The sequence below is a fragment of the Lasioglossum baleicum genome, chromosome 8 (genome assembly GCF_051020765.1).
Source record: "Lasioglossum baleicum chromosome 8, iyLasBale1, whole genome shotgun sequence".
NCBI lineage: Eukaryota > Metazoa > Arthropoda > Insecta > Hymenoptera > Halictidae > Lasioglossum > Lasioglossum baleicum.
In genome coordinates this window covers 1,395,357-1,422,897 of record NC_134936.1, presented here as the reverse complement: position 1 = coordinate 1,422,897, position 27,541 = coordinate 1,395,357, and the positions used below count along the sequence as shown (strand labels likewise).

The following is a 27,541-nucleotide window of genomic DNA, read 5'->3' as shown; positions in this document are numbered from 1 at the left end:
TACAAATAAGTTACTTCCCCTTTTTTCTACGATCATAACTTCTGACTGAATTCGAATTACAGTAAGTCCCCTATAGTCGCAAAAAGGTCGTACACGATGTATGCAAAGAAAAATCCCCTCCATTGTAGTGAACCACTACTAATACGACGCAGATGGTCGCAGCCGCCGGCACAGTTCAAAGGCTCCGTGCGTCCTCGCAATGTAATACTAATATAAAAATTTGTTTATTATTACTAGACTGCGGAAGTTTATGCACGATAAATATGCAAAATGCATACGACATCTATGCACGAAAAATATGCAAATATGCACGAAAAATATGCAAATATGCTCGAAACATATGCAAATTTTTCCGATATTAATTATACAGGCTGTCCCAAAATTTGTGAAAATCCCGAAAGGGGGTGGTTCCTGAGACCATTCTAAGAGACATTTTCCTTTGCACCAATGTCAACTGCGGCTTTGTTTAGGAGTTGTCGACAGTTACCCATTCGGCATTTTCGAGTATCAAACTGAACTGTTCGAATTCTAAATACCAACAGCTACATGTGTTCTTACAACTGAGTCACAGCAAGCAATATAAGGTCGTAACATCATAACTTGTTGAGGCTTCTTCAGTATTGTATCGGCGTATCACTATTATCGACGCTATTCGGTTATGATACGAGTGCTTATTAATAGATTAAATCAATTTAACAAGATAAATGATTCATACGAGCATGAGATATGCATATACACGGTAAATAATATGTTTTGTATTATGCAAAAAGTGCAAAATAAAAAACATATTTTTGGAATCCTCTAATCGCAAAACATATTTCTGTTTAAGTCCCATTGCTTTATCAGATTTCTATATAAGTATGCATTTGCATAAACATCCGCAGTCTAATTATTACTTATTTTTTAATGAAACTTTCACCAATATATTTGTGGCATTTTTCTGATTCAAATAATATCAAACACGATATAATTTCAATTGTATTTAGTGGTTTAATTGACGAGGAAAGTTTCGAGCGCAAGGAAGGACAGCGTGTGGGAAAGAAAGAGGCCCGGAGAGTCGCTTCGGCCGCGCGCGGTCTCTCTTTACACGCGCTGTCTTGCTCTACGTTCTTGCAGTCTAGTAATGTTTAGATGTAAATTAAGATTGGAAATGGCAAATAATCCTAATGAAGCGACAACAAGATCAGGAACAACTCTCGATGCAGTATTTGCAAGACATTTAGACAAAATTGAATCAAGAATATTTATATCATATTTTAGCTATCACAAGCCAATTGTTTCAATGATAGAATCATAGAAAATCATAGAACACAGAAAAAAATAATGAACGATCAAAATTTGCGACGCAAAGAAGCAGAGCGTATGGGAAATGCTATGAACTATGTCTCTTTCTTCCCCATATGCTCAATGATTCTATCATTGAAACAATTGGCTTGTGATAGCTAAAATATGATATAAATATTCTTGATTCAGTTTTGTCTGAATGTCTTGCAAATACTGCATCAAGAGGTGTTCCTGATCTTGTTGTCGCTTCATTAGGATTATTTCCCATTTCCAATCTTAATTTACATCTAAACATTACTAGACTGCAAGAAGTTTTACTTCTGCCGCGCGTGGTTTTCCACGCGTATGTTTTTTTTTTACTTACTTGACACCTGTCAAAATTTTTCAGGTTAGTTTAGAGCAAGGGTTTGGATAATTGTTTATAAATCTTTCAGTCGGAACAAAATCCGATGAGAAACTGCATGTGAAAGTAGCTGGAGATAATCCAATTGCAAATGTTCACAAATTAACTTTGGTTAATCAGTTATTAACAATTGTTGCGCTGGCTAATTGTTTCGTAAGTTCCCATAATGCGTAAGACAAGGAGGTTCGAACTGTGCGACAAGGACAGACATACATAACATACCACTTCTCCAAAATTTCTTAATAACTAACAATTTAAGCATGAAACCTGCATAAAACTGAAATGGGAATGTAGCCAAGGCTTCATTTTACATTCTACAATCTTAAAAGTTCACTAATGAAGTCTTCAAAGTTAGTAAATTAATTATGGAAATGTTACTTGTCAAACTATTCGAGGTTGTTCGCGAAATTTCGTCACTTCCGTAACGCTAGAAAATTGTAGACCCCTCAGCAAAGAAGTTTCACTTCAAAAAATAGTGTCCGTCTACGAACTTTGCAAGCGAACCTCCCCGATGCTTTTGCGACTATACATAGAGGATTTATTGTACATCCCGATTTTGGTGTCATCTGAAAGAGCGTTCTTTTAGTTTTACGAAGAGTCATGATGAGCGCTCTAAGAGTTTCCAGTCCTATGACGTGCGAGAAGCATCATTTGCGTCATTGAAATCAGCTGTTGAAGCTATTGAAATGGTTTGTGCGGCACTGGGAGAGAACGCTGTACCTTACAGAACATGTAAAAAGTGGTACCAAAGATTTAAAGCCGGAAATTTTCATTTGGAAGACGACGATCGATCAGGTGCTCCGAGAAAGTTCGATGACGGTGAGTTAGAGGAATTGCTCAACGAAAATCCGACCCAGACGCAAGAAGAATTGGCAGAAAGATTGGGAGTCACCAGAATTTGGAAAAAAAGGGGAGAGAACTTATTTGCACACCTAATATATTACTCAAAATATCTAGTTTGCTTATGAATTGCGATCGCTGTTAAGCAACTGATTACGAAATCTTCAAGCATTAATATTTTATTTAGCGAAGACTATTCATTCATAGTCGATAAGTAAGACGTCAGCACTTGAACTGTAGAACTGCGAACAGCTAATTCGCAATTTTCCCGCGCTATTAGTGATGCTTAAGAATGATTCACGTCGTTAGCAACCCCTTACTTTCGCACTCGCAATATTGAAAGCGAGTCGTTTAAAACCTACCAGATTGCTTCCTGCGACCAACAACGTCGTTAACTGTGAAATAAGTTTCCAAGACGAATGAAATGTGCATTGCACGATAACCTGGTGAACGTGAAAGCGAGGCCAGAAGTTCGACTGTCACATTTGCGCACTGTTCTTTTGATAAGACAGATGTAACGATAAAACTTGCTATCGTGTCATCTAATTTGTTTAACATTGCAATTTTTACCGATAAAATGACCAATTTAATTTAATATTAACGCGAACGTTGCCATCATTTATTTCATGCATCAGTAATAATGCTTCAACTGTAAACTAAAGGCAAGATTACATCTTCTAGGTGGCATATGGTATTGTGGCACGCAGATTCGACACACACCCGAAGGGCGTGTGTGTTAATTATAAACAAGGTGGTAACACACTTATTAAAATTGTTAATTAAGTAGTCAGTGTGACACACACACGCACACACACACCCATACACAGAAGAGGAATAAATTCGGCATTTTTACTCAGGGAAGAGTAAAAGTAGATTTCGACAAAAACGAGTTTAAAGTTAAACCAAGCTTTATCACAAGAACGCATGTGAAATTGACATAAAAAGTGTAATAAAATGAACAATTGCAATTAAAATCACAATAAAAATTGAAATTGAAGAAAAAAATTTGTCGTTTATTGGTGTCAATCTGTACTATTTGGGAAATTATATCGGATGTGAATAAATAAAAAAAAGTTATGACTGAACCAAGTGCTTTGACACTTAAATTTTAAATATTTCAAGAAGTGGAGTTAATCGATTGTGTCTGTGAACGGGTTAATTATGACTTGCGAAAGTAATAAAAACGATAGAAAGGAACTGTATGATAAATACTAAATACGCAACCGATTGAGCTCTCGATTTATTTTCATAACACGAGAATGTACGACGCTCGTTGATCGTGGGAATTTTCGTTGCGAACAGCGGACTCTATCCTTTGCAATCTACGGTGTGATTTTATCGTGGAAAATGACGGGGGAAAAGAGACTCGATCAAAGGCACGCTAACGTCCTCGCGTAGAATACACACCGCCCGGCGCAGACTACAGAAGAATTTGTCTCACATAAAGGAGTAACGTTGCGGAAGAAATTAATGACCGCGGCAAATTGCTGAGGTCGCAAAGATGCTATAAACTTTAACCTTTATCTTGAAGGAAGCTTTGCGTCCGTGAAGCGACGCGTAAAACGCTTAACCGAACCAATATAATTCTTGATTCGCATTACGTCAACGGTACGAGCCGACGATAAATTCGTACGCCTGATCAATAGACATTTTAACGGCCTCCGATATAATAAAGACAGAGAGCTCGGTAAAATCCTATTACAAGTAATATCAAAGATTTTATTTTCGATATACAGTCGGGAACAATAATAAGTGGACATCAGAGTGATTCTTAAGGTGTAGTTTTCCTTTGTGCGTCTGGACGCAGCGTTTTTTTATCCCAGCGTAGTGTTCCGATATGGTGCATCTTTTCTCGCGCATGCGCGGCGATTTCAGCCTCAGTAAAGTTAGATTCTCGATAAAATGGGGTACCTTGAGCGCACCCCACAGAATTTTAGAAAATTATTATGATTTGACTCTGAATAATTAATGTTTAACATATGTATTTGTGTATATTTTGTAACTCGTCGGACACGTCCTGGCGTCTTTTTGTTCGGAACAGATTGTTTCGGTACATTCCCGCCAATATAATTGCCTCTCAGGGCTCTGCTGCATCATCATCCTAATATAGATACGTTACTGTTTTGGCCGCGCATGCGCGAGAAAAGATGCACCATATCGGAACACTGTCCCAGCCAGTGATGCTAGATGAGGGGAGTCACGGTGAAATGTGTACTACCCCCTCTCTGATGACGCGGAATGAGTGGGGCAAATGGGAGACACGTGGAAGGGGAAATAGCTGAACGCCGGTCATTCTGGCATCGCTGGTCCCAGCGCCTTTTATACCCCATTCGTCATAGTTCATCAGAACTGCGTTGGGCTGTGGGCCACTGCGTCTAGACGCGTGCGTTTACGCCAAGAAACAATATGGCATTATCCTTCCGAGGAATATTCTAGAATATTTTCACGATAACACGTTTTGTCAATCGTGGCCTCTCAAATGTTGCAATTTACCGACACATGCGTACTCGCGTTCAAGCAAGCGTGTACCGGGTGACGGAAATCCCTTACAATAGAGTCATTCCACGCGAAAACGGAAAAATTGTTGATTCCACAGACGTGTAAAAAAACGTGTCAACCTTTTTCCATTAAATTGTAAGACCAGTACTGACAAACTGATAGAAATGAGTTTTTAGTAGCTTATAGTGAAAACATAAGAGTATCCACTCAAAACGTTGTCATTTGAAAAAAATCTTCTTCTCGACTTTGATGACCAGTGCGTCACTAGCATTAAGGAACCACGAAAACCCGGCCTAGGTAGGGAGGTCACGGCGATAGCCGTGATCTAACTCTGCTCCTGTCCTGTCCGAGTCCGTCCTACACCGTTTACAGGTAGCACTGCCGCGGTCGAACGTTTGATATCACGGGCACCGTATTCTTAAAACCGCGCACCGTATCCTGAGGCACTGCATCCTGAGGCACCGGACACACCGCGGCGTAAAGGCAGCGAGTACAACCGTATTCCGAACACTTGACTCGTTAATTATTTAACCCTGTACCGATTCCGTTTCTCACACCGTTTAAGGTCGTTGCCCACTAGACGCCTCCTCTGCCTACCTGCACCATCGCTCCGTCCGAAAATTGACGCTGCGCTGGTAGTTTTTCCGCCTACTAGACGACTCCAGCACCGCGCCAGCACCGCGCCAGAACAGTGGCGCTCACCACTAGCGCGGTCGTTCGCCGCGCCGCACAGTGGGCCAGAATGGCTCGGTAGCTGTTCATGAGCTAAAAAATGAAAGTCCTCATATCGATTTTTAACCAATGCACAGTGATTCTTAAATGTCCATTACATTCGAAAACAATAATATTAATTAAAGTTATTAAAAACTCTCGTCACAATAAGCGTTCAAAGATCAAACTTTTTCAGATATGATTTATCACCGAAAAAATTCCTTTTCTTCATAACGGTGTCCTGGAAAACCTACTGAAGATTAAGTGCCCAATTTTTTTTTATACGAAGAATGTATATTTTTGTTGAGGACGCACCAGGAACTAAACATTATTGTTCATAATTTGTTATAAAAAAAAATACTGAGTCAACTAAGGAAAATCGTCAAAGTTTTTCACCTTTGACAAGGAATAAGTTAAAAAATGATCAAAAATGATGGCTCTAACAACGTGGAACATTTTCAGCAACATCTCCTCTAAAAGATCCTGCAAAATTCGCGTCCCCCCTCAGACCACCGTGAAAATTATGATAGTTTAAAGCGTCGCGTGACACGCGCACAGTGGTGAGTTCGATCGAAATCGTGGCCAAATTATTCATTATTCACACGAGTTTTCAGACATTTCCGGTGGTGTGACAAAAAAATGTTTCCTACAAAAAGTAATCAGTACACAGTCTTTTACAAATATCAATACAAAAAATTTCCAAAAAAAATTTTTTTTCAATAAAAAATTGTGGTCACCTTCATTATTTATTTATAACTATATATTTTTTATTCAATAATGTTATAGCTGACGGCAAGACGAATCCAACGACCTATTTAATGTGGTCTTTATGTATTGAAATAATGGTGAAATAGGCGTGAACACCCAGTTTTCAAATATTATTCATTATTCACACGATTTTTCAGACATTTCCGGTGGTGTGACAAAAAAATGTTTCGTACAAAAAGTAATCAGTAGTCAGTCTTCTACAAATTTCAATACAAAAAATTTCAATAATTTTTGTTTTTCAATAAAAAATGGTGTGCACCTTGAATATTTATTTATAACTATATATTTTTTATTAAATAATGTTATAGCTGACGCCAAGACTAATCCAACGATATATTTAATGTGGTCTTTATGTTTTGAAATAATGGTGAACAGCCAGTTTTCAAATATTATTCATTATTCACACGAGTTTTCAGACATTTCCGGTGGTGTGACAAAAAAATGTTTCCTACAAAAAGTAATCAGTACTCAGTCTTCTACAAACCCCAATACAAAAAATTTGATTAATTTTTTTTTTTAAATAAAAAATTGTGGTCAGCTTCAATATTTATTTATAACTATATATTTTTTATTTAATAACATTATAGCTGACGCCAAGACGAATTCAACGACCTATTTAATGTGGTCTTTAAGTTTTGAAATAATGGTGAAATAGGCGTGAACAGCTACCGAGCCATTCTGGCCCACTGTGCGCCGTAACCCGTCGAACGAGCTAAACCAGACCGTTCTAGTGGTGAACACCACTGCGCCTGCGGCAACTAGTGTCGAGCGAAGATATTTTGCCAAGACACCTCTGTAGGTTCGACGGTAGGGCACCAGTTCACTATACGCAGGTAGACGGTCCGGGTCCGAGTCCGACAATAGTAATAATGTTGGGGCGTACGGTCGAGTTTTTATTGCTTTATGACTCGGTGACATCGTGGACTTTTTCGGAGTTTTCTGGCGATAGTTAATGTATTCTAAAGACACGCTGAAGTGATTTGGTTATTGCGGATTACCGGGGTTTGGGCGCAGTTACTTTCGAGTGGCGAACATTAGCACTTAGCACTGCCTACACAATCGCTTCTTATTTTACTGTAACGACTACGATTTCATTAGAGGGACGAAAAGAAAATTTTCGAAGCTCGCGCGAGTCCTTTCTTTTGTTTTCCACATCAACGTGCTATTTCGGATATATCCACAAACATGATTTTGACTTGGATCTATTCTGACTCTCGCATAATTAGTAGCCCAATAAAATTTCTGTCCTCGACAATGGTTACTACTACTAATAGCCAAAAATTATTTCCATCATCGATAACGGTTCCTTATGACCAAAAAGAATTGTTGTCATTTATAATGGTTGTTTACCAGTCAAAGATAATGTCTATCATCGATAATGATTATTTGTAACTATTGGGTTGTGTAATAAATTCCCGCGTTTTTCGTATCTTATTTTTTTCCCGCAATTTTCCATCAACAGAAGGGACATTCTCGGGGAGAATGTTTTGCCGGTTGCTGGATGTGCTGTTCGTACGGTATGCGAGAGACGATCTTAACGATTCGTAAAAACGACTAAAATGAAGATCGCAAACACTAGAATTGGTTCGTCGATTTCGTATATTTGTCAGTTAATGACGATTTTAGTTATACTAATTTTCAAATTTTAAATACTTATAAAAGAAATTGTATTCACATAACTTAAAATATACTGCCAATTTTGCGATAATTGTTATCCAAACACCATAAACAATAGTTATTTTTAATTTAATAAAAAAAAATCATTTGTAAAAAGTTCATATTATTATATCGCAAGGAAGGCAGTAATCGTTGAATTTCACAGAAATTATTCGGAAAATCCAGTTGTTTTAAAATATTAATTTGCATATGTTCTACTTACAAATAATTATTATCGATGATAGACTATCTTTGACTGATAAATATCCATTATAAACGACAACAATTCTTTGTGGTCATAAGGAACCGTTATCGATGATGGAAATAATTTTTGGCTATTAGTATTAGTAATCGCATTGTCGAGGACAGAAATTTATTTGTGCTACTGATCATGCGAGAGTCAGATTAGGTCTAAGTCAAATTATCATCGATAAGGTCCAAGTCTGATTATCATTGATAATGATTATTTGTAACTAGAACATATGCAAATTAATATTTTTAATGAACTAGATTTCCCGAATAATTTCTATGAAAGTCAACGATTACTGCATTCCTTGTGATAAAATATAAACTTTTTACAAATGATATTTTTTATTAAATTAAAAAGAGACTATTGTTTATGGTGTCTGCAAAAATGTTTCCAACAAAAGTTGATCAGTATTCACTTTTGTACAAAACTCGATATCAAAAATTAATAGTAAATTTTTTTTTTATAAAAAACTGAAGGTTACCTCAATTTTTTAAATATTAACATATATTTTTTATTTCATAATATTCTAACTGGTATCGAGACGAATTCAACAACCTATAACAATATAACATTATAAACCTTTAAATAACGGTGCTGGCGAGCAAAACATTCTCGCCGAGAATGTTCCTTCTGTCGAGGCGCGCTATTGCTGCGCTATTGCTGCGCCATTGCAGGTACAGTAGGCGCAGTCCCACTGAAATACACAGAAGAACCCCAAAACGGCGAGGTGCGGCAGAGCGGTCAATCCGCGCTGCAGTCTGGTGGGTGCACTTTTTCCGGGGTGACGAGTAGGCCCGCTGGGGCTGCGCTATTGCTGCGCCATGGCAGGTATAGTAGGAGCAGTCCCAATGTAATAGACAGAAGAAACCCAAAACGGGGACGGAGCGATTGTGCAGGTAGGCAGAGGAGGCGTCTAGTGGGCAACGACCTTTACTCTCCTCGCCGTCTAGAACCCTGGATCGGCGAGCAATTCAGCACCGAGGAGCACCGCTGCGAGGAAGCCGAACACCGAGGACCGAGACCCGTTACAAATACAAAAAATGTTTCTAACGTAATCTAAATGGTTTCAAAAGACGAATCAGGTGGAAGAATCGTTTTTTAACTTCCCGATTTTATAGGGAAGTTATTGTAATGACCCCGAAAATCGAAAATCGATTTTTTAGCAGATCTTCACGTTTCATGGTCTCTCTCTCATTGCAGTCATTTTAGACTATTTTCAGCAAAATGTTCGTGTGTGTGTGTGTGTGTGTATGTCCGTTTGTATGTAATCAAATTTTTCGTTACAGTTTTCAGAAAAAGTAACAACGCGATCAGGATGATGAATGATGCAATCGATGTGCCCCGCTGTAACTTAGAGCTGATTAGATTTTGGTCCATTTTGGTCAAGTAGTTTTTTAGTTTTTTTAGTTTTTTTCGAAAGAAGTTCATTCAACAATGCAATTTATACGAGAGAACGGAAAATTTCCACCGAAGAAACAAACGTAATCATACAAAAAATTTTGTTTTCAATTTTTTTAAAATTTAAAAAAAAAATTTAAAAAATTTTTTTTTGTACCTTATGATGATGTTTCCGCCTACAATATGTTACGGATGACGAACAGGTGTTCAATATCATCTCTGGCAGAAACCGTCCTAGATAAACGAACAGAGCTACCCTAGATAAATCTACATAATTGTTTAGGTTAGTTTAGGGCCCAAACGTACGCACGACCAACTGGTCGTTGACAAAATACGAATGTTCACTTGAAGGGTACTGACAAGTACCACCCGTCATTGCAGGGCTATATAAGCCCTTACATTTCTACTCTCGTGGGCTAGTACTGTCGTAATCACGAATAGTGTCGCGTCGTGCTGCATCTCGGAACTCAACTACCAGTGAGATCAGACGTTCGTTCCTTTTGAATCAAAGTTTAACCGTACAGATTCCGCGAGTTCGGTCTAAAATCTGTTAGGCAGTGACAAGGTTGCTCCGAGTCCCCCGCATTGCCAGTGCGTCAACACCGTGCGTCTTAGCTTAGGTAATATCACCTTTCAATTTCTTTCCTATTCTAAATTCAGTTCATTCGCGACACAAATACACTTGTAGAACGAAACTCTATAGTGAGAATATATTTGTCTTCTTTGACAATTAACTCAAATTCATTAAACCCATAATTATCGTCCAATATCCTAACCAAGTAATTGAACGTCCCCACATGATACAATCTTACCGCTCGGATTGTATCAATTAAATTATACTAGTTACGAGGCTTACTAATTATCCTAGCAATTCCCTGATTAACCATAAGGTTCTTTCGCGACATTCCAATTGTCCGAACAGAGATTTATCCAACCTAGCGGCTCCCCAGTTTTGCATTGGGTTCGTCCGCATCCTAACAGCTCCCTGATTTCGCATCAGGTTCGTCTGTGCTATTATACAACCTCCTAGCAGCTCCCCGGTTTTGCATCGGGTTCGTCTGCGTTTGACTCCATTCCTAGAGGCTCCCTGACTTCGCGTCAGGTTCGTCCTCGCTGTCAATAATCCTAGCGGCTCCCCAATTTCGCATTGGGTTCGTCCGCGTTCCTTAACTAACAAATTTATATCATATTTCTAGGGTAATAACCCTTCGCCGGCCACTCGTGCTGCTCGCGGCCCTGGCTCGTAACAAATAATCGAAAATTATCCCAATGCAAGAGTGAGTTAATCATCTCTACTCCCGAGAATACATTTTCAAAGAATATCGATGAAAGTACAAAAAAATATTTATATTACAATCTTTAAAAAAACAATCAGTTCAAAACGAATTATTAACTGATATTAAATTGAAAATTTATATAAAACATACGATAATTATATTAATAACATTGATGTTGAAGACGGATTAGTTAATGGAGCATGCGGAATATTAAAATTTATTACTTTTCAAGAAAATACTAAAATTCCGTCTATATTGTGGTTAGATTTTCAATTGGCCAGAGTAGGAGTGAAAGTAAGAACTCGTTATCGTGATTATATGAAAAATGCAAATATTCATCAAAATTTAACACTAATACTAAAAATCTCGAATCATGTAAATATGTCGAGTGAGGAAAAATATCAAATCACACGTAGTCAATTTCCAGTGGTTCCTGCTGAAGCGATTACGATTCATAAAAGTCAGGGACAAACATACGAGAAAGTATGTTTGGATTTTTAAAAATCAGAAAGGCGAACTTTACAAATGTTGTATGTAGCACTGAGCAGAGTTTCAAAATTGAGCGCGGTTTATATATTTTGGGACAATTTAAATTAACAGTATCGAAGAAAACCAAGATCAATACTGCAAACCCGGATAATGAGGAGTTGTATCGTTTGCGAAAAACTAATTAAGACAATTTATTTTTCAACATTAGTATGCTATTGAAGGAGATGGAATAGGTAGTGCACATATATACGTAACTCACTCGTTTATTAACCCGTTAAATATCTTCACACTATAATAGGTCGTACGAAAGAAAGTACTTCGTGGTACGTCACGATAAATGTCGAAGAGCGCGGAACGGAATACAACGAAGTTCACAGCAAGCAATCAGAAAGTCAACAGAGGCCCTCCGACGCTTTCGGAGGGCTATTTATTTAGCCTTTGACAAAAGGCAGCGTGCCCTGTGGAAGGGGAACGACGGCTCGGCCGTGGACACGTTCCGCGCGAAGTCCCTTGTTCGTGCGGGGGTGACTACCAGGTATGTGCGTATACCTCTCTTAGCCGTACCCGTCACGAAACAAGGACTCTACAAAGAATCCCAAAAAACGGGTAATTCCAGCCTGTGCGAATCTGTTCGCCAGATGTATTGCAGGCCTATCCTCGGCCGGCCCGTACCGGGCCTAGGTGGAATATACCGTAGTTCTCGGAACCGGTGGCGATCGAGTCGCTACATCACTCCCCCACCAGTATTTTTGTCGGAGAGAAAAAAAAAAATAATAATTTTACTTGCTATATATAGACGTAACATAAAACTCTACTCTTATATATAGGAATCTGTTCTCTCTTTTTATATAAGTATATATTTATATATATACTGTTTACGCGAAACCTGCTTGGTATCTTTCGGTGAACCTCATTCTCCTGCCGGAGCGGGTTATAAAAGGTAACGTTGTCCGATTCTGATTTGACGGTCTTCGTGGAGGAGTGTGTGCGTTTGCCATACTGTTCTCATTTGCGCCTGTATCCCTGTTTCGCTCTGATCTATTATCGGGAGGTGCTGGATCGAACGGTATGATCACTTCATTCCCATTTTGCCCTGGAATTTCTTCGGATAAAATGTACGCCGGTTTCAGCCTATCTACCGATACGGTTACTTGCCTACCCTTAACGTCTAATACATATGTCCTTACATTTCTACTAATTACTCTATAAGGTCCGTCATACGGGTTCTGCAAAATCTTTCGCGCCGTGTCGTTTCTTAAAAATACGTGGTCTACTTTATCTAAATCTTTATATACGAATATTCGCGGGGCGCGGTGTGGCATTGGTGCCGTCGGTCCGATGTCTTTGAAATGTTCTCGCAAGTTATTTGCAAAAAAGGATGTGTCGGTGGACGTTGGTGGTGGTGTTAAAAAACTCCCGGGTAGACGTAGTGTCTCACCATAGACTAATTCTGCCGAAGTGGTTTTTAAATCTTCCTTCCAGGCTGAACGAATTCCCATAAGGATGGTCGGAAAAACCTCCGTCCACCGGGTATTTTCATGGCATCGGATCGCGGCCTTTAGTTGTCTATGCAAACGCTCCACCATGCCGTTAGCGGCCGGGTGGTATGCGGTTGTACGCAGGTGAGTCGTACCTGTTAAAGCACAGAGTTCCTTAAACAGGTGCGACTCGAATTGCCTCCCCTGGTCTGTCGTGACCCGCAAAGGCACTCCGAATCTACAAATCCAACCTTCATAAAAAGATCGGGCCACCGTCGCAGCCTCTTGATCGGCAAGAGGGAATGCTTCTGACCATCGCGTAAACCGGTCGACGCAGGTAAGTAGGTATCGGTACCCTTCGGAGACGGGAAGTGTTACAATGTCAATATGCACGTGCTCGAACCTCGCCGACGGTACCTGGAACGACCCCGGAGGGGCGGAAATATGCCTTGCAATTTTCGCGCGCTGGCATTGTATACAGTTGCGGGCCCACTCTCTAACATCTGTTTTAATGGACGGCCATACGTAACGTTGCGTTACAATTTTGATCGTTGCGTTAATCCCGGGGTGGGCTAGATTATGTAACGCGTTAAAAACTGTTCGTCTGAACGGATGTGTGAGAAAAGGTCGTGCTGTTCCGGTAGATGTATCGCAGTATACAGTTTTCGTTGATCCCGGTATCGTTCCTTTCTCTAAAATCAGGCTTGTATCTCCGCGCAGGAAATTTTGCAGCTCGGCATCCGCCGCCTGGGATACCGCTAGCTTTTCGAAGTCGATACTTTCGTCGATCGCATTTATCCTGGATAGGGCATCCGCAACTACATTATCCTGACCGGAAATATGCCGAATGTCCGTGGAGAATTGTCCGATAAGGTCTAACTGTCTTATCTGTCTCGGAGTATGACTGTCCGGCCTACTGTTGAGAGCAAACGTTAGTGGTTTATGGTCGGTATAAATTGTAAAAATTCTGCCTTCTAGCATGTGTCGGAAGTGTTTAATTGACGAATAAATAGCCAGTAGCTCCCTGTCAAAAGTGGAGTACTTTTGTTCCGCCGAGGATAGTTTCGTTGAAAAGAAAGCTAACGGCTCCCAGTCGTTGCCACAATGCTGGTGCAGAGCGGCACCGACCATAAAATCAGACGCGTCGCAGGTAAGCGACAGCGGTGCATTAGGCTGCGGGTGCGCCAGTAGGGTAGCCTGTGATAAACTTTCTTTGCATCTACGGAACGCGTCGCAGGCCTCGTCCGTCCAGGTTACCTTTTTATTGCCTTTAATATTTTCCGTTAGCATGGCGTTCAAAGGAGCTTGTGCCTCGGCCGCCCTGGGTATAAAACGACGGTAGAAGTTTATCATACCCAAGAAACGTCTAAGCTGCTTGGCCGTTTCGGGCCTGGGGAAATTGTTAATTGCTTCTACTTTTTCTGGTAAAGGACGCGACCCTTCTTTTGAAACTTTATATCCCAGGAACTTAACCTCGCTTTGTCCGAACTTGCATTTCCCGGGGTTGATAACTATGTTATATTGTTCTAAACGTTTAAATAGCAACTCCAGATGACGTAGATGCTCGGCTTCTGACGAAGAAGCCACCAGAATGTCATCGATGTAGGGATAACAGAAATCCAGCCCCTGCAATACCTCATCGATGAAACGCTGAAAGGTTTGCGCGTCATTACGAAGACCGAAAGTCATGTACGGAAATTCGAACAGTCCGAATGGGGTTGTGATCGCAGTCTTATGGATATCTTCCGCCGCGACGGGGATCTGATTGTATGATCGTACTAAATCTACCGTCGAAAAAATGGTTTTTCCCCGGATGGATTGCGCGAAATCTTCGATGTGTCGCACCGGGTACGTATCGGGTATGGTCCGAGCATTCAGAGCACGGTAATCGCCACATGGACGCCATGAATCGCTATCTTTTTTAGGTACTAGGTGTAGTGGCGCCGACCAACTACTTTTTGACGGTCGCGCTATGCCTAATCTTACCATCGCTTCGAACTCCTTTTTGGCGATGATCAGTCGATCCGGTGCAAGTCGTCGAGGCCTGCAGGCTACGGATGGTCCTGGCGTTGTGGCAATGTGATGTCGCGTATCGTGCTGGACTTCTTCCGCTGTCCCTCGCGGCTTGGTGATGGCGGGAAAACGTCCCAACAGCCTTAGAAACACGTTGTTTTGCTGCATCACCTTTATCGATGCGATTTCTTCGCGGACTGCTGCTCCTCTGGCTATCAGGGTGGTTGTTTGGTCCACCAGTCGTTGGTTTCGGACGTCCACCAGGAGGCCGAAATGTGCTAGAAAATCATCACCGATGATGGGTCTGGAGACCTCGGCGATCACGAACTGCCAGGTGAAATCCCGGCGAAGGCCCAGATTTAATGTCAACGTAGTCGTCCCGTACGTTGGGATTGGCGTACCGTTTGCCGCGGAGAGCTCGTATCCGGCGCCCGAGCATGGTCCGCGGATCAAACTTCTCGGATAGACGCAGAGGTCGGCGCCTGTGTCGACCAGGAATTGCGTCTTCGAATGCTGATCCATAATAAACAAACGGCGAAGCGCTGGGCTGTGGTCGTTCGCCGTCGTTAACGACTGCCCGTGGCGTTTCCCTGGAAAGTGGATGGTTCGATGCAACGATACGCGTCCGCCCCATACGTTCTGTGGAAACGACACACTCCATTCGGCGCGTGTTGTCTCGTTACCGGGCGGTTCCTGGATGAACTCCGTTGGCGTCGGTTGTCAGCATATCTTCGTGTATGTTGGCTTCGGGGCGCGCGTATTTCCGCGATTTGATGCTGCAAATCTTCCGTTTTTTCCTCCAGGGAGATGAGGAGCCGCATCATTCGATCAGTTAATGTTTCGGTCGGAAACGATGAAACCGCGGGTTGATTGCCTGTCGCCACTGGTCCGGTGTATGTTGCCTCGGCGATGGCTGGCCGGCTGGGGTGCGTCTCCTGGATGGCGTCCGCCAATTCGGCGATTTTGTCTAACGACGTCTCCTTCTGGGTCGCCAGGATTGCCTGTATATTTGCGGGTAGACGCCCCAGCCATAAGGTCCGTAGGAGTGTTTCTGTTAGGCAGCTGCCTCCTAAACTTCGCATGTGCCGTAAAAATTGAGACGGCTTACGATCTCCTAGCTCTTCCCGTTCCAAGAGTTGCTGTGTTTTTCGTTCCTGCGAGATGCTCAATCGACGAATCAGTTCCCTTTTGAGTGTGTCATACGCTCCCGCCGCAGGAGGGGCCAATAATAAATCGCGCACTTCCACCCTGCATCGCTTACTGAGTGCACTCGTTACGTAGCACATTTTGGCCGCTTCAGCCACGATCCCTGCCGCGGCGAAAATTTGTTCCACGACACCGAACCACAGCTCGGGATCCTCTGGATCGAAATCCGGAATGCGCACCGCAATACGCTCATTGACATTAACGGTCGCGGTCGTCGTCATGTTCACACCGATCAAGCGAGAATTATGCACCGTACAACACTTGCGCACTACCACAGTTTCTTCGCGTCGCGATCACGTCGGGGTCACCAATTGAAGGAGATGGAATAGGTAGTGCACATATATACGTAACTCACTCGTTTATTAACCCGTTAAATATCTTCACACTATAATAGGTCGTACGAAAGAAAGTACTTCGTGGTACGTCACGATAAATGTTGAAGAGCGCGGAACGGAATACAACGAAGTTCACAGCAAGCAATCGGAAAGTCAACAGAGGCCCTCCGACGCTTTCGGAGGGCTATTTATTTAGCCTTTGACAAAAGGCAGCGTGCCCTGTGGAAGGGGAACGACGGCTCGGCCGTGGACACGTTCCGCGCGAAGTCCCTTGTTCGTGCGGGGGTGACTACCAGGTATGTGCGTATACCTCTCTTAGCCGTATCCGTCACGAAACAAGGACTCTACAAAGAATCCCAAAAAACGGGTAATTCCAGCCTGTGCGAATCTGTTCGCCAGATGTATTGCAGGCCTATCCTCGGCCGGCCCGTACCGGGCCTAGGTGGAATATACCGTAGTTCTCGGAACCGGTAGCGATCGAGTCGCTACACTATAACAAGGAACCAAGCGAGCAACGAGCCTACGATGTTGGTTTAATGCGACGCCATATAGCAAACATTTTGATAAGTAGAAAACTATTGAATTTCCCTGAAAACGTATAATCTTATTAAAACGTACTAAAAATAATGATAATAATATACTGCAACTAACGAATCGGGAAGTTCTTTGTGTGGCTCGTGGAGGGTCACACAACAAATAAAAAAAACATTAATAGCTACAGGTACTACTATCCATGCGTACCACTAACCCTTTCGCAACAGCAGTCCTATCCGCGAGCTCACGAAGCGAGCGAACCAAAACAACCCTACTCGCGAGCTCACGAAGCGAGCGAGCAACAATAACCCTCTAGTTATAAATTGTAATTATTTAGGCGTTTTTTCAAGGTCACTCGTGTTTTTTTATATATATACACACATTTCTTGTTGTTGTATGTTATAGCAAACATTATTGTGCATTCATCCATGTTGAATAGCACGACCTTGAAATGACCGTGAACTCTAAAATTTGCTAATTAATGCAGAACTTACTTTCAGCGACATTTCAGATTTCAACGGTAACAGAAATTCGACCATGAACTTGAACTTGTAGATAATCACATTTATCACTGCAATAAATGTTCCAAATGATGTCCTTCCGTTGTGATACATTTTGTGGGGCGAAAAACGACAGATTGTACAGCTCTTTCGATGATTTCAGGTTTCATATCAGCACATGCAGCAATTATTCGTTCCTTCATATCTTCCGGCGTCGTGGGCTGCTCTTGATAAACCGTCCCTTTAATGTCCCCCATAAGAAAAAATCAAGTGGGGTGAGATCGGGTGAACGAGCCGGCCATGATTACAGGTCCATTGCGTCCAATCCAACGATTTGGGAATTTTTTGTTGAGGACATGTGTTGCAATATGGGAAAAGTGTACTGGACACCCATCGTGTTGATACCATAATACTAGGCGGTCCCTAAATGGTACATCTTCTAATAAACCTGGTAGAATATGTTCTAAAAATTCAGCATACTTCTGCCGAGTTTGCGTACCGATGATAAAATACGGCCCAATTATCCTATTATTTAGAATACCTCACCAGACATTTATGGTGCATGGTCTCTGCTTATCGAGTTGTCTAAACCATCGTGGATTTTCAACCAACCAATAATTATAATGCATGTTCTCGAGGTTCACCTGACCATGATTTGTAAAGGATGCTTCATCCGTAAACAATACTGTTTGGAAACACAGTTCTGTGAGATGGATGCATGTGTACGTAGCGGGCATTGCCCCGGACATCACCTTCGCGGGGTGTCGCGCGAGTCAGCTGTGCGTGCGATAAAAACAGCACACACGAAGCGAGGTGTTTGGCCGATCGCGGGGAAAAACGCAAGGACGATCCGTGTCTAGGGCAAGCGGACATTGGCCCGAGTAATTAAACAAAGGAACCGACCGCTTAAAACAGAGCAAGCGAGCGGCGTGAGGGGCAGTCGAAAAGTCGAGTCGAGTCGAACGCAGTCGAGGTAGTAATTATAAGTTAGGCGGTAATCGTTAGAATTGTGAGTCGATAAGCGGTATACATAAGTCGTCGTAGTCGTGTATTTGTAAAATCATCGTATCGTGTTGTTCTTTGTGAACTATTCGTAAATAAATACTGTGTACGTAACTATCCGCATTTATTTCCCACAGTTCATCACTTTCATATTTCCGTATACCCCATCAAGAAAAGTGTACGCGGTTTTCAAAGTCTCTTCCATGGAGCTCTTGGTGAAGAGATAAATGGAAAGGATGAAATTTTTGTGAATGAAGAATCCGGAATATGCTTATCACACTAAACATTTTTTGTATTTTCAGAGATAGAGGAGATATTTAGGGGTGTCCTGTTTTAGACGAAACACCCTCTATCGTATAATATACGCGAACAAATAAAATTGTCAAGTCATATTGATTTTTGTCCACCTTTTCCGAAAAATCGATCACTGTGCGTCGCAATGTGGGGGTGTGAAATGCACCGTTCGAACACCCGGTACGTTGGACAAACCCCGGCGCACACGTAACCAGGTTCTGACCTACTGACACGATCCAGTGACGTCACGGGAAGGAACGGGAGTTAGGAGAAAGAGTGAAAAGAGTTATAGTCTGCTGCTAGCTGACCCATCCTGAGCTGGGGGGAACGTTTCCCCTGAACCGAAGGACGTATCAAACTTTCGTTTCAACTCGAGCGCAACGACGACGACTCGACACAACCGGACCAAAAAATTAACGAAGATTAGGGGAGCCCAGGGCTGGTTGACTAATGAGGTTAGTTGACTAATCCATTCTAACTGTAATACTATAAACGATGATGCTCCTTTCCGCGATATTGAAACATACGAATGACTATTTTTGTCCATTAAGTACTGCTTGATATTTTTTCATGGTAAGTTTATGGAAATACATATAATACATTGACCATAATTTGAGGTATTTTATTTTATCCGGTGCATCGGGGTTATGCACGTGTGGCCCTTACAATGATAAAAATGTCGAATGGGGCTACTTGACTATGCATAGGGTTTACGTCATTCAAGGGAGATTCCTTGTCGTCAGAATCAGAAGATGATTCAGTATGCTTGATCTGCAATAAATCTTACACTGATCGCGTTTGTGATGAAAACTGAGTGCAGTGCACACGTTGCAGCAAATGGGCTCACGAAAAATGCATCAGATGTGTGTATTAACTGTGACTCGGATGATGATTTGTAAGCCTAATTTGGCTTAATTTTGCCTACAAATCATCATCTGACTCATCACACTAGATATGTATGAACAAATAAAAAATTGAAGTATTGTTAATACTATTATTTTTTCTTAAATACTAAAAAGTAACTGTAAAGTCAACTAACTCCATCAGATATGTCAACTAAACCTACTGTTATGCTGTGAAGAAGGAAAGGATGGGGTTCCCTGACGGCTCGGGAGTGAACCTCGCTCAATGAGAGGGTTCCTTAAAGATGTTCTGGAGGTGTATAAAAACGCAACAAAATTTTTGAAAATTTGACAAGATATAATTCTTACTAAAAGAATGCAATTACCAAAGTTTGGGTTCGATTCACTGCACCGTTTAAGAATTATAGCAACTTAAAGTTTGCACATTTTAACACGTCTTCTTATGGAGAATTCATAACATTCCACTTCAAACCCTATTTGAACCTTGAAAAAACGCAACTAGAAACTCCAGTTTTTTTATACATAGTAAATATTATGTAATTAATTATGTTCAAAATTTATTAGGATTCACTAAACAGTTACAGAGCAAAAAAATTATAAACTGTTACATAGCCGGATAATCATGGGCCAGCAGCTCCCGCTCCGATTTTCCTGATTGCTGTCTTAAAACATCGTTCTATGTCTAAAAAAACATTGTGTAAAATTTCACACGTCTAGCCCCACCGATAGAGGTGATATTGAGGTAAATTCCCCCGCACTTAAATGCAATTTTCTCTAAAACGAGAAAAGATATCGAGATGGAATAAACGGCAAATAAAAGATATAGATACACTCTATATTTGAGATTTTTTTCAGAATTTATTGCTAATTATTTATAGTTGAAAATAATTAATTAATTTTTGGGGAATTTTTTTCACTATCTTCCCCTGGGTTGACACCTACCAAAAATTCTAAAATATTGCTATGATTTTAACCTATTTTGTATAAAAATCTCAGAAGTGTCCGTTTGGTGGAACAGTGTCAAAAAAAATAAAGTATGCCGGCGAACGCTCGGTTTGATCAGTAACGGCACTCTGGGCCAAACCGACAAAATCTGTCAAAATCAAAGAACTTTCGATAGAAATGAGATAGAACGATGAAATTTTGTTTAAATGAAAGCTGAAGCTGTGCAGAATATGGGATAAATTATGGAGATTGTGGTACGAACGTTTTTTAACCTTGAAAGAATTCGTTAAACTCGCACAATTTCAAGAAAATTGTGGTTTTTACAATACCACGCGCGGAAAAAAATTTTTTTTTAACACGCGACACATCATTTCCCGTTGATTTTCTCACACTGATTTCAAAACTGGTTTCAAAATTTGTCTACGACCTCAGGATTTTGCAAGAAATCGATTTTTGTGAACACAACTTATGAAACCATTTTTTCGTTGAAATTAATTGGTAACCCACTAGTTTGAAGGAATATTGTATTCTCATATATAAAACACCGGGGATAAAAATAAAAAAGTAAGGTATCACCAGTAGTTAAAAAATTCGTTGTGGAGAAGTAAGTTAAAATGATGAAATACTTACCTTCCTTCCTGTGTAAATGAAAATATAATCATGGAAAATAGATATCTAATTTAAATTACATTACAGTCACATGTAGCCTACAAGGAGTGCCAGCGACAATCGCAGCGATACGTCGAGTGATCGTTCGTCAAGTGATATACGTCAATTAAACGTTCAAATACTTCATTATGATTATTTTTAATGTGTTTTATACACGAGAATACAATATTCCTTCAAAGTAGTGGATTACCAATTAATTTCAACGAAAAAATGGTTTCATAAGTTGTGTTCACAAAAATCGATTTCTTGCAAAATCCTGAGGTCGTAGACAAATTTTGAAACCAGTTTTGAAATCAGCGTGACAAAATGAACGGGAAATGATGTGTCGCGTGTTAAAAAAAATTTTTTCCGTGCGTGTTATTGGAAAAGCCACAATTTTCTTGAAATTGTGCAAGTTCAACGAACTCTTTCAAGGTTAAGAAACGTTCATACCACAATCTCCATAATTATCCCATATTCTGCAAAGTTTCAGCTTTCATTTAAACAAAATTTCATCGCTCTACCTCATTTCTATCGAATTTCTATTGGCCCTTAGTGTGCCGCAGGGCGGCGATGATTGATCTCAGCTCGGGTATATCGGTGTGAACCACTACTAATCAAATTACAAAACTTCTTTATTTTCCATTATTTCTTTATGGGACCCTCGCGAACTTATTTATGGCATTTTTTTCTTAAAATGACACCAAACACAATATAATTTCAACAGTATTTAGTGACTTAATCGACGATGAAAGTTTCAGGCGCAAGGAAGGACAGCGTATGGGAAAGAAAGAGACGCGGAGAGTCGCGCCGTCGCCGGCACAGTTCAAAGAATGTTCCATACGCTGTTCTTCGTTGCGTTCGAAACTTTCATCGTCGATTAAACCACTAAATACATTTGAAATTATATCGTGTTTGGCGTCATTTTAATCAGAAAAATGCCAGAAATAAGTTAACGCAAGTCCCATAAAAATATCATAAAAAATAAAGAAGTTTCGTAATTGAATTAGTAATGGTTCACACCGATACCTTTATAGAGGTCCTTTTCTACGTTCGGCTTTCGTTTGTACTCTTGGCGCGATCGGCGCGGTAGAGGCAGTCATAAAAAATAATGTCCCTACACGATATATTTGCGTGCAGATCACAGCCGTTGGAAAAATATCGCGACCTTAGTGTACTATAGATTTCCAAAAAACATATATTTTAAATTTTCTTCAAGGGCCCAAATAAAAAAAGTTTTAAAAAATGCTTTTTTTATTTTTGCATGTACATAACCTTATAAATTATAATTATTTAGAAAATCTGTTTTGTATATCATTTCGTAAACCAATGCTTCTAATTTATTATAAAGAATCAGGTCGCGCGTTTGGTACAACTATAAAAAAGTTATTCTATTTTAAAGGGCGTACGACGAATACTTTTTATACTCGCTGCAGATGAGTTCGACTCTGAATAAATGCGATTTATATTTGGCGATACACCTTTCGAGTTTCTTTTTGTCACACCTCGTAGACTTCATATTTTCGAGGGTCGACCGATCGTTTCTCCGGAATCGGCGAACGTCAAGCGGTCAGCCGCGGGCTGCGCAATCCTTTGTCTAAATTCTTTCCCCCCGGCACTCCTCGTATGTCATTTTAACCGACTTTTTTTCTATCACATCTACACAATTTTTCGACAAGATTTTACCGCGTGGAAAACCGCGATCCTGTCGCGTGACCGAAACTTATTCGCGGCGATCGTCGCCGAGGGAAATTCACCGTCGAAGGATATGAAAAACCGTCGTCCCGCTGCCAAACGTGTCCCCGACTGCGAGTGTGACGAGATACCGGACCATCGGGTTGGTTAGCAGTGGTGAGCACGTTTAAATGAAAGTTATTTGAAAAACTCGTCCGAACGGACCCGTCCGAATCAAATAGATTTGAAAAGGGGTGACGCTAACAAGCGAGACATTTTTCAAACATATACATCACTTAACCTGTTTCTAGACTGTGGATTTGATGACAAAAATGAACATGTCAAATGCAAAACAGTAAACATGTTGAAAGAATTTAAACAATTAAAATGATCGAGGGAAGAAATAAATTTGTACGTAGCTCCTGTATCTAGTAAGTAATACAGGCAATTTTTATTTCGCATAAAAATCCGCAGTCTACCTACTTTATTATACACCCAATCTGTTTTTACACGATCTTGATTGAAGGATGTTCTGAAGGTACAATGGGAGACAAAAGTACAAAAAATTCGAAATCCATCAATATATTGGCAATGATAGCTATTCATGAGTATATTTTTCATTAAAAAAATAGATTAATTTAAAAAGCTTTCGTTTGATTAGTGAATTTCATGTTATATTTATTTTTTAATCAAATTGTCTTCATATTATTAAAAAATTGTAAGTGACTTTTGCGAATAATTGTACCCTCTGATTGCACCTATATTCAGTGGTCCACAGTGGTCTACACAGTTGTCGCGTTTCCATGCTAGTGAGAAGGACAACACGATAAATTTGACGTTTCGTAACAGTTTATAATTTTTTGCTCTGTAACTGTTTAGTGAATCCTAATAAATTTTGAACATAATTAATTACATAATATTTACTATGTATAAAAAAACTGGAGTTTCTAGTTGCGTTTTTTCAAGGTTCAAATAGGGTTTGAAGTGGAATGTTATGAATTCTCCATAAGAAGACGTGTTAAAATGTGCAAACTTTAAGTTGCTATAATTCTTAAACGGTGCAGTGAATCGAACCCAAACTTTGGTAATTGCATTCTTTTAGTAAGAATTATATCTTGTCAAATTTTCAAAAATTTTGTTGTGTTTTTATACATATACCTTCAGAACATCCTTAACACAAAGTGTGATGTAAAACCCTTGCACTACAATTTTCTTTTATTTTATTGTATTCATTAAATGATTAATTAAATCATATGAATTAAATATCATTTAAATGTTAATATCACAGACGCAGAATTTTTTATTCAAAATAAAAGGAAAGGATAACATTTATATTTAACAGATTATGTCTAAAATCTCCATCATGAGTCTTACTCGATATTGTTCGGTAAGGGGTTAACATAATCAGTCCAAATTCTAAGAAAACAAATTTGTTCGTATTATATAAATTTATATCGCATTATTACCATAAACATAATTTGTAATAGAATTCGTTTCTTAAAGTACCGAAATCTGAGTCGCCAGATTAACACTAAACCTACCATCACCGGTGAATAGGACCGGTTCTTGATTTTTTAGTTTATGATTATTGATATAATAAAAATAATTTCATAAGAAATGATTGTATAGATATCTTTAGTGGAGCACATGTCACAATAGGAGCTGCACAAAGTCTAAATAAAATCAATCTTGTCATTTTTATAAGGGAACATGTGTGCCAGTTACTTTTAAGGCTCGGTAGGTTCAGTGTTAAGGGGCTAGTATACCCTCAGATTGTAACTAGAAAGGGACTAGAATCTTACTAGAAAAATGGGTCGAAACATGGGTCTGCGCCATGTCGTTGTTTGACTTTATACGAGCATATTTTGAGCTGGGTGAGGGGTCATTCTAAAGAGGAAAGTTCAACGCAGTGCGCTCTGGTCATCCTAGCAGTCAAAAAGTCTTTTAAAGACAGAAAAATGCATTGAAATCTGCTGGTTTTTTCCTAGATTTTTTCTCTACTTTGGGCCCTCATATTATTAGATATAAACATAATCTCGTTAAAATCATGACCAAAGCGTGGTGTGATGAACCTTCCTCTTTAGAATGAGCCCTCACCCAGCTCAAAATATGCTCGTATGTATAAGGTCAAACAACGACATGGCGCAGACCCATGTTTCGACCCATTTTTCTAGTAACATTCTAGTCCCTTTTTAGTTACAATCCGAGGGTATACTAGCCCCCCTGGCTTTCCTTTATTTGAAATCTCAGGTTGCTTTTCCTCGTTTTGTCCTCATCTCGCGTTTTATACTTCATCCTAATCTATTTTACTATTTACGCCCATTTACCTTTAGGAGGTTTATTGGAACATTTTACCCTGTTACCATGGGTTTTATTTGTGGTTTGGGTTTGGACCCGTGGGTTTTACGGCTTTTTGGTCCGCTGATTGACTTTGTTAAGTCTCACCTAACCCAGACCTCCTCCTTCTACGACACCATGTCACGTGACGCGTTTCATCTCTGTCGTGCATGTATCACAATTTCACGTGACTAATCCGGTACTGGCATAAGTAACTACAGTTAAGGGGCTAGGATACCTTCAGATTGTAACTAGAAAGGAACTAGAATCTTACTAGATGTTGGGTCGAAAAAATGGGTCTGCGCCCTGATGTTTTTTGTCCTTATTTGAGCAAATTTTGGGCTGGGTGAAGGCTCATTCTAAAGAGGAAGGTTAGATGCAGCGCGCTCTGGTCATGATTTTAACGAGATTATGTTTATATCTAATAATATGAGGGCCCAAAGCAGAGAAAAAATCTAGAAAAAAACCCGCAGATTTCAATGCATTTTTCTGTCTCTAAAAGACTTTTTTGACTTATATGATGGGGCACAGCGCGCTGCTCATTCCTCTTTAGAATGAGCCCTCACCCAGCTGAAAATATGCTGGTATAAGGACAAACAACGTCAGGGCGCAAATCCATTTTTTCGACCCAAAATCTAGTAAGATTCTAGTAACTAGCACATAATAATATAAAATATAAAATGCAAATATAAACTTTCTCGTATCAATGAACATTATTTCCTAAATGTCGATGGTACTCGAAAATTAAGAAATTAGTACAATTTAATAAATAATATAGTTGTAATAAATATTGAAAGTTGGATATTTTTACGACAAAAATTGCTTCTCTTTAATGCGATGCCCTGACGATCCTATTTAATATTTTCTTTTGTTTTTTCTTTTAATTGAAGAGCAGACTTTTGTATTAAAAAATCATATGTTCTATTATAGTAAGACAAATTTGCGAAGTTCTGTCTATTTAAGAGAGTGTATCTGTCAAGATTAAGCGAGTTAAAGTTTCTAACAAATTGGAATATTTTTAGCACACCTTCCTTTAAATAATCCCACAAGTATCATTTCCCGCCAGTGACCTAAATTATTACTATTGGATCGAGAAATTTGGTGGCTCTTGAACCATAGCAGATATCAGGATAAAATTTGCACTAAAATTCGTTAAAAAATTATTCCTATTTACTAAAAAATTAAAGATTTATAGATCCCGAAACAAAGGAATTAATAATTAATTAGTTCAAAAGTTATAACAAAATGTCATTGAATTTTCCAATTCGGATCATTAAAAAAATTTTAATTATTATGAATTATTAGAAAACGCAGTTTGTAAACTTATATGTAAACAATTTTATTTTTGATGAAAAAGTATCAATGAAAGTTAATTAAAAGGTATTGTTTAACGAATGTAAACAATATTAAAAAATGACTATTTAAAAATATTTTTAGTGAAAATTTCATTGCATTATCTCGAATGGTTCAACAGTTATAACAACCTGTCACTGAATTTCTCGATCCGGATCGCTATGCTACGTTTCGGGGCTGTTGAAAAGCTAGGAATTCGATCACATGAACATTCCTTAATTGAGGCTCTGTTTTTCTTATTGCTGAATAGGAGACGCAAGATCGACGAGGAAGGACGGCCGTTTCCGCGTGATCCTCCACCGCCACGAGGACCACGGCCGTGCACGTACTCCACTGCATAGGCAGTGGACGCGAAACACCGCGGTGGAGATCCAGGAGGAAGTCCAGGTGGAAAGTTGGCGAGGTTCGAGCCCTGTCGAGGTAGATTCCAATTTGTTACGAAAAAGCTCCGAAAAAATCTGGAAACAATATATGTATAGGACTTAACCCTTGACTGGTCACGTGCTGTATGCAAGACTGTTTAGAAAATTTTTGGTAGTTTCAGAACTAACACGATTTCAGTTTCGTCACTCCACCTAATTAGCAAAGTGTAACCCAAAAATTCGCCCCTTTTGGGTCCCTTGATTTTGGGACTCTTAAATTTGTGCTAAATAATAGCTTGTAGTCGGCTGCAGAATTGTGAGTGAGAAAGGAAACAGGAAAGGGAGCGTGTGGTTTTGGACCTGCTAAAGGTCCTACTTTATACTTCATCGTAATACTACAGGGTGTTTCGTCTAAAACAGGA

The 27,541-nt window shown here is 39.8% G+C and overlaps 2 protein-coding genes across 5 annotated transcripts in view; one reads left to right on the top strand and one right to left on the bottom strand.

Moving 5' to 3' along the window:
• Window positions 1-7,188: 7,188 nt before the first annotated feature.
• Window positions 7,189-27,541, top strand: part of LOC143211250 (uncharacterized) — a 47,147-nt gene continuing 26,794 nt past the window's right edge. For 2 of the 4 annotated variants that reach the window (XM_076428738.1, XM_076428735.1), the window contains exons 1-2: window positions 7,189-19,392; window positions 27,008-27,177. The gene's annotated coding sequence lies outside the window, so the exon portion shown is untranslated. Of the gene's footprint in view, window positions 19,393-22,715; window positions 23,245-27,007; window positions 27,178-27,541 lie in introns of those variants that run through there. The other 2 variants (XM_076428736.1, XM_076428737.1) reach the window with 2 other exon arrangements.
• On the bottom strand, window positions 15,633-16,493 carry LOC143211617 (uncharacterized). The gene has a single exon (XM_076429449.1). It carries the CDS (start codon window positions 16,491-16,493, stop codon window positions 15,633-15,635), a length of 861 nt encoding a protein of 286 aa, XP_076285564.1.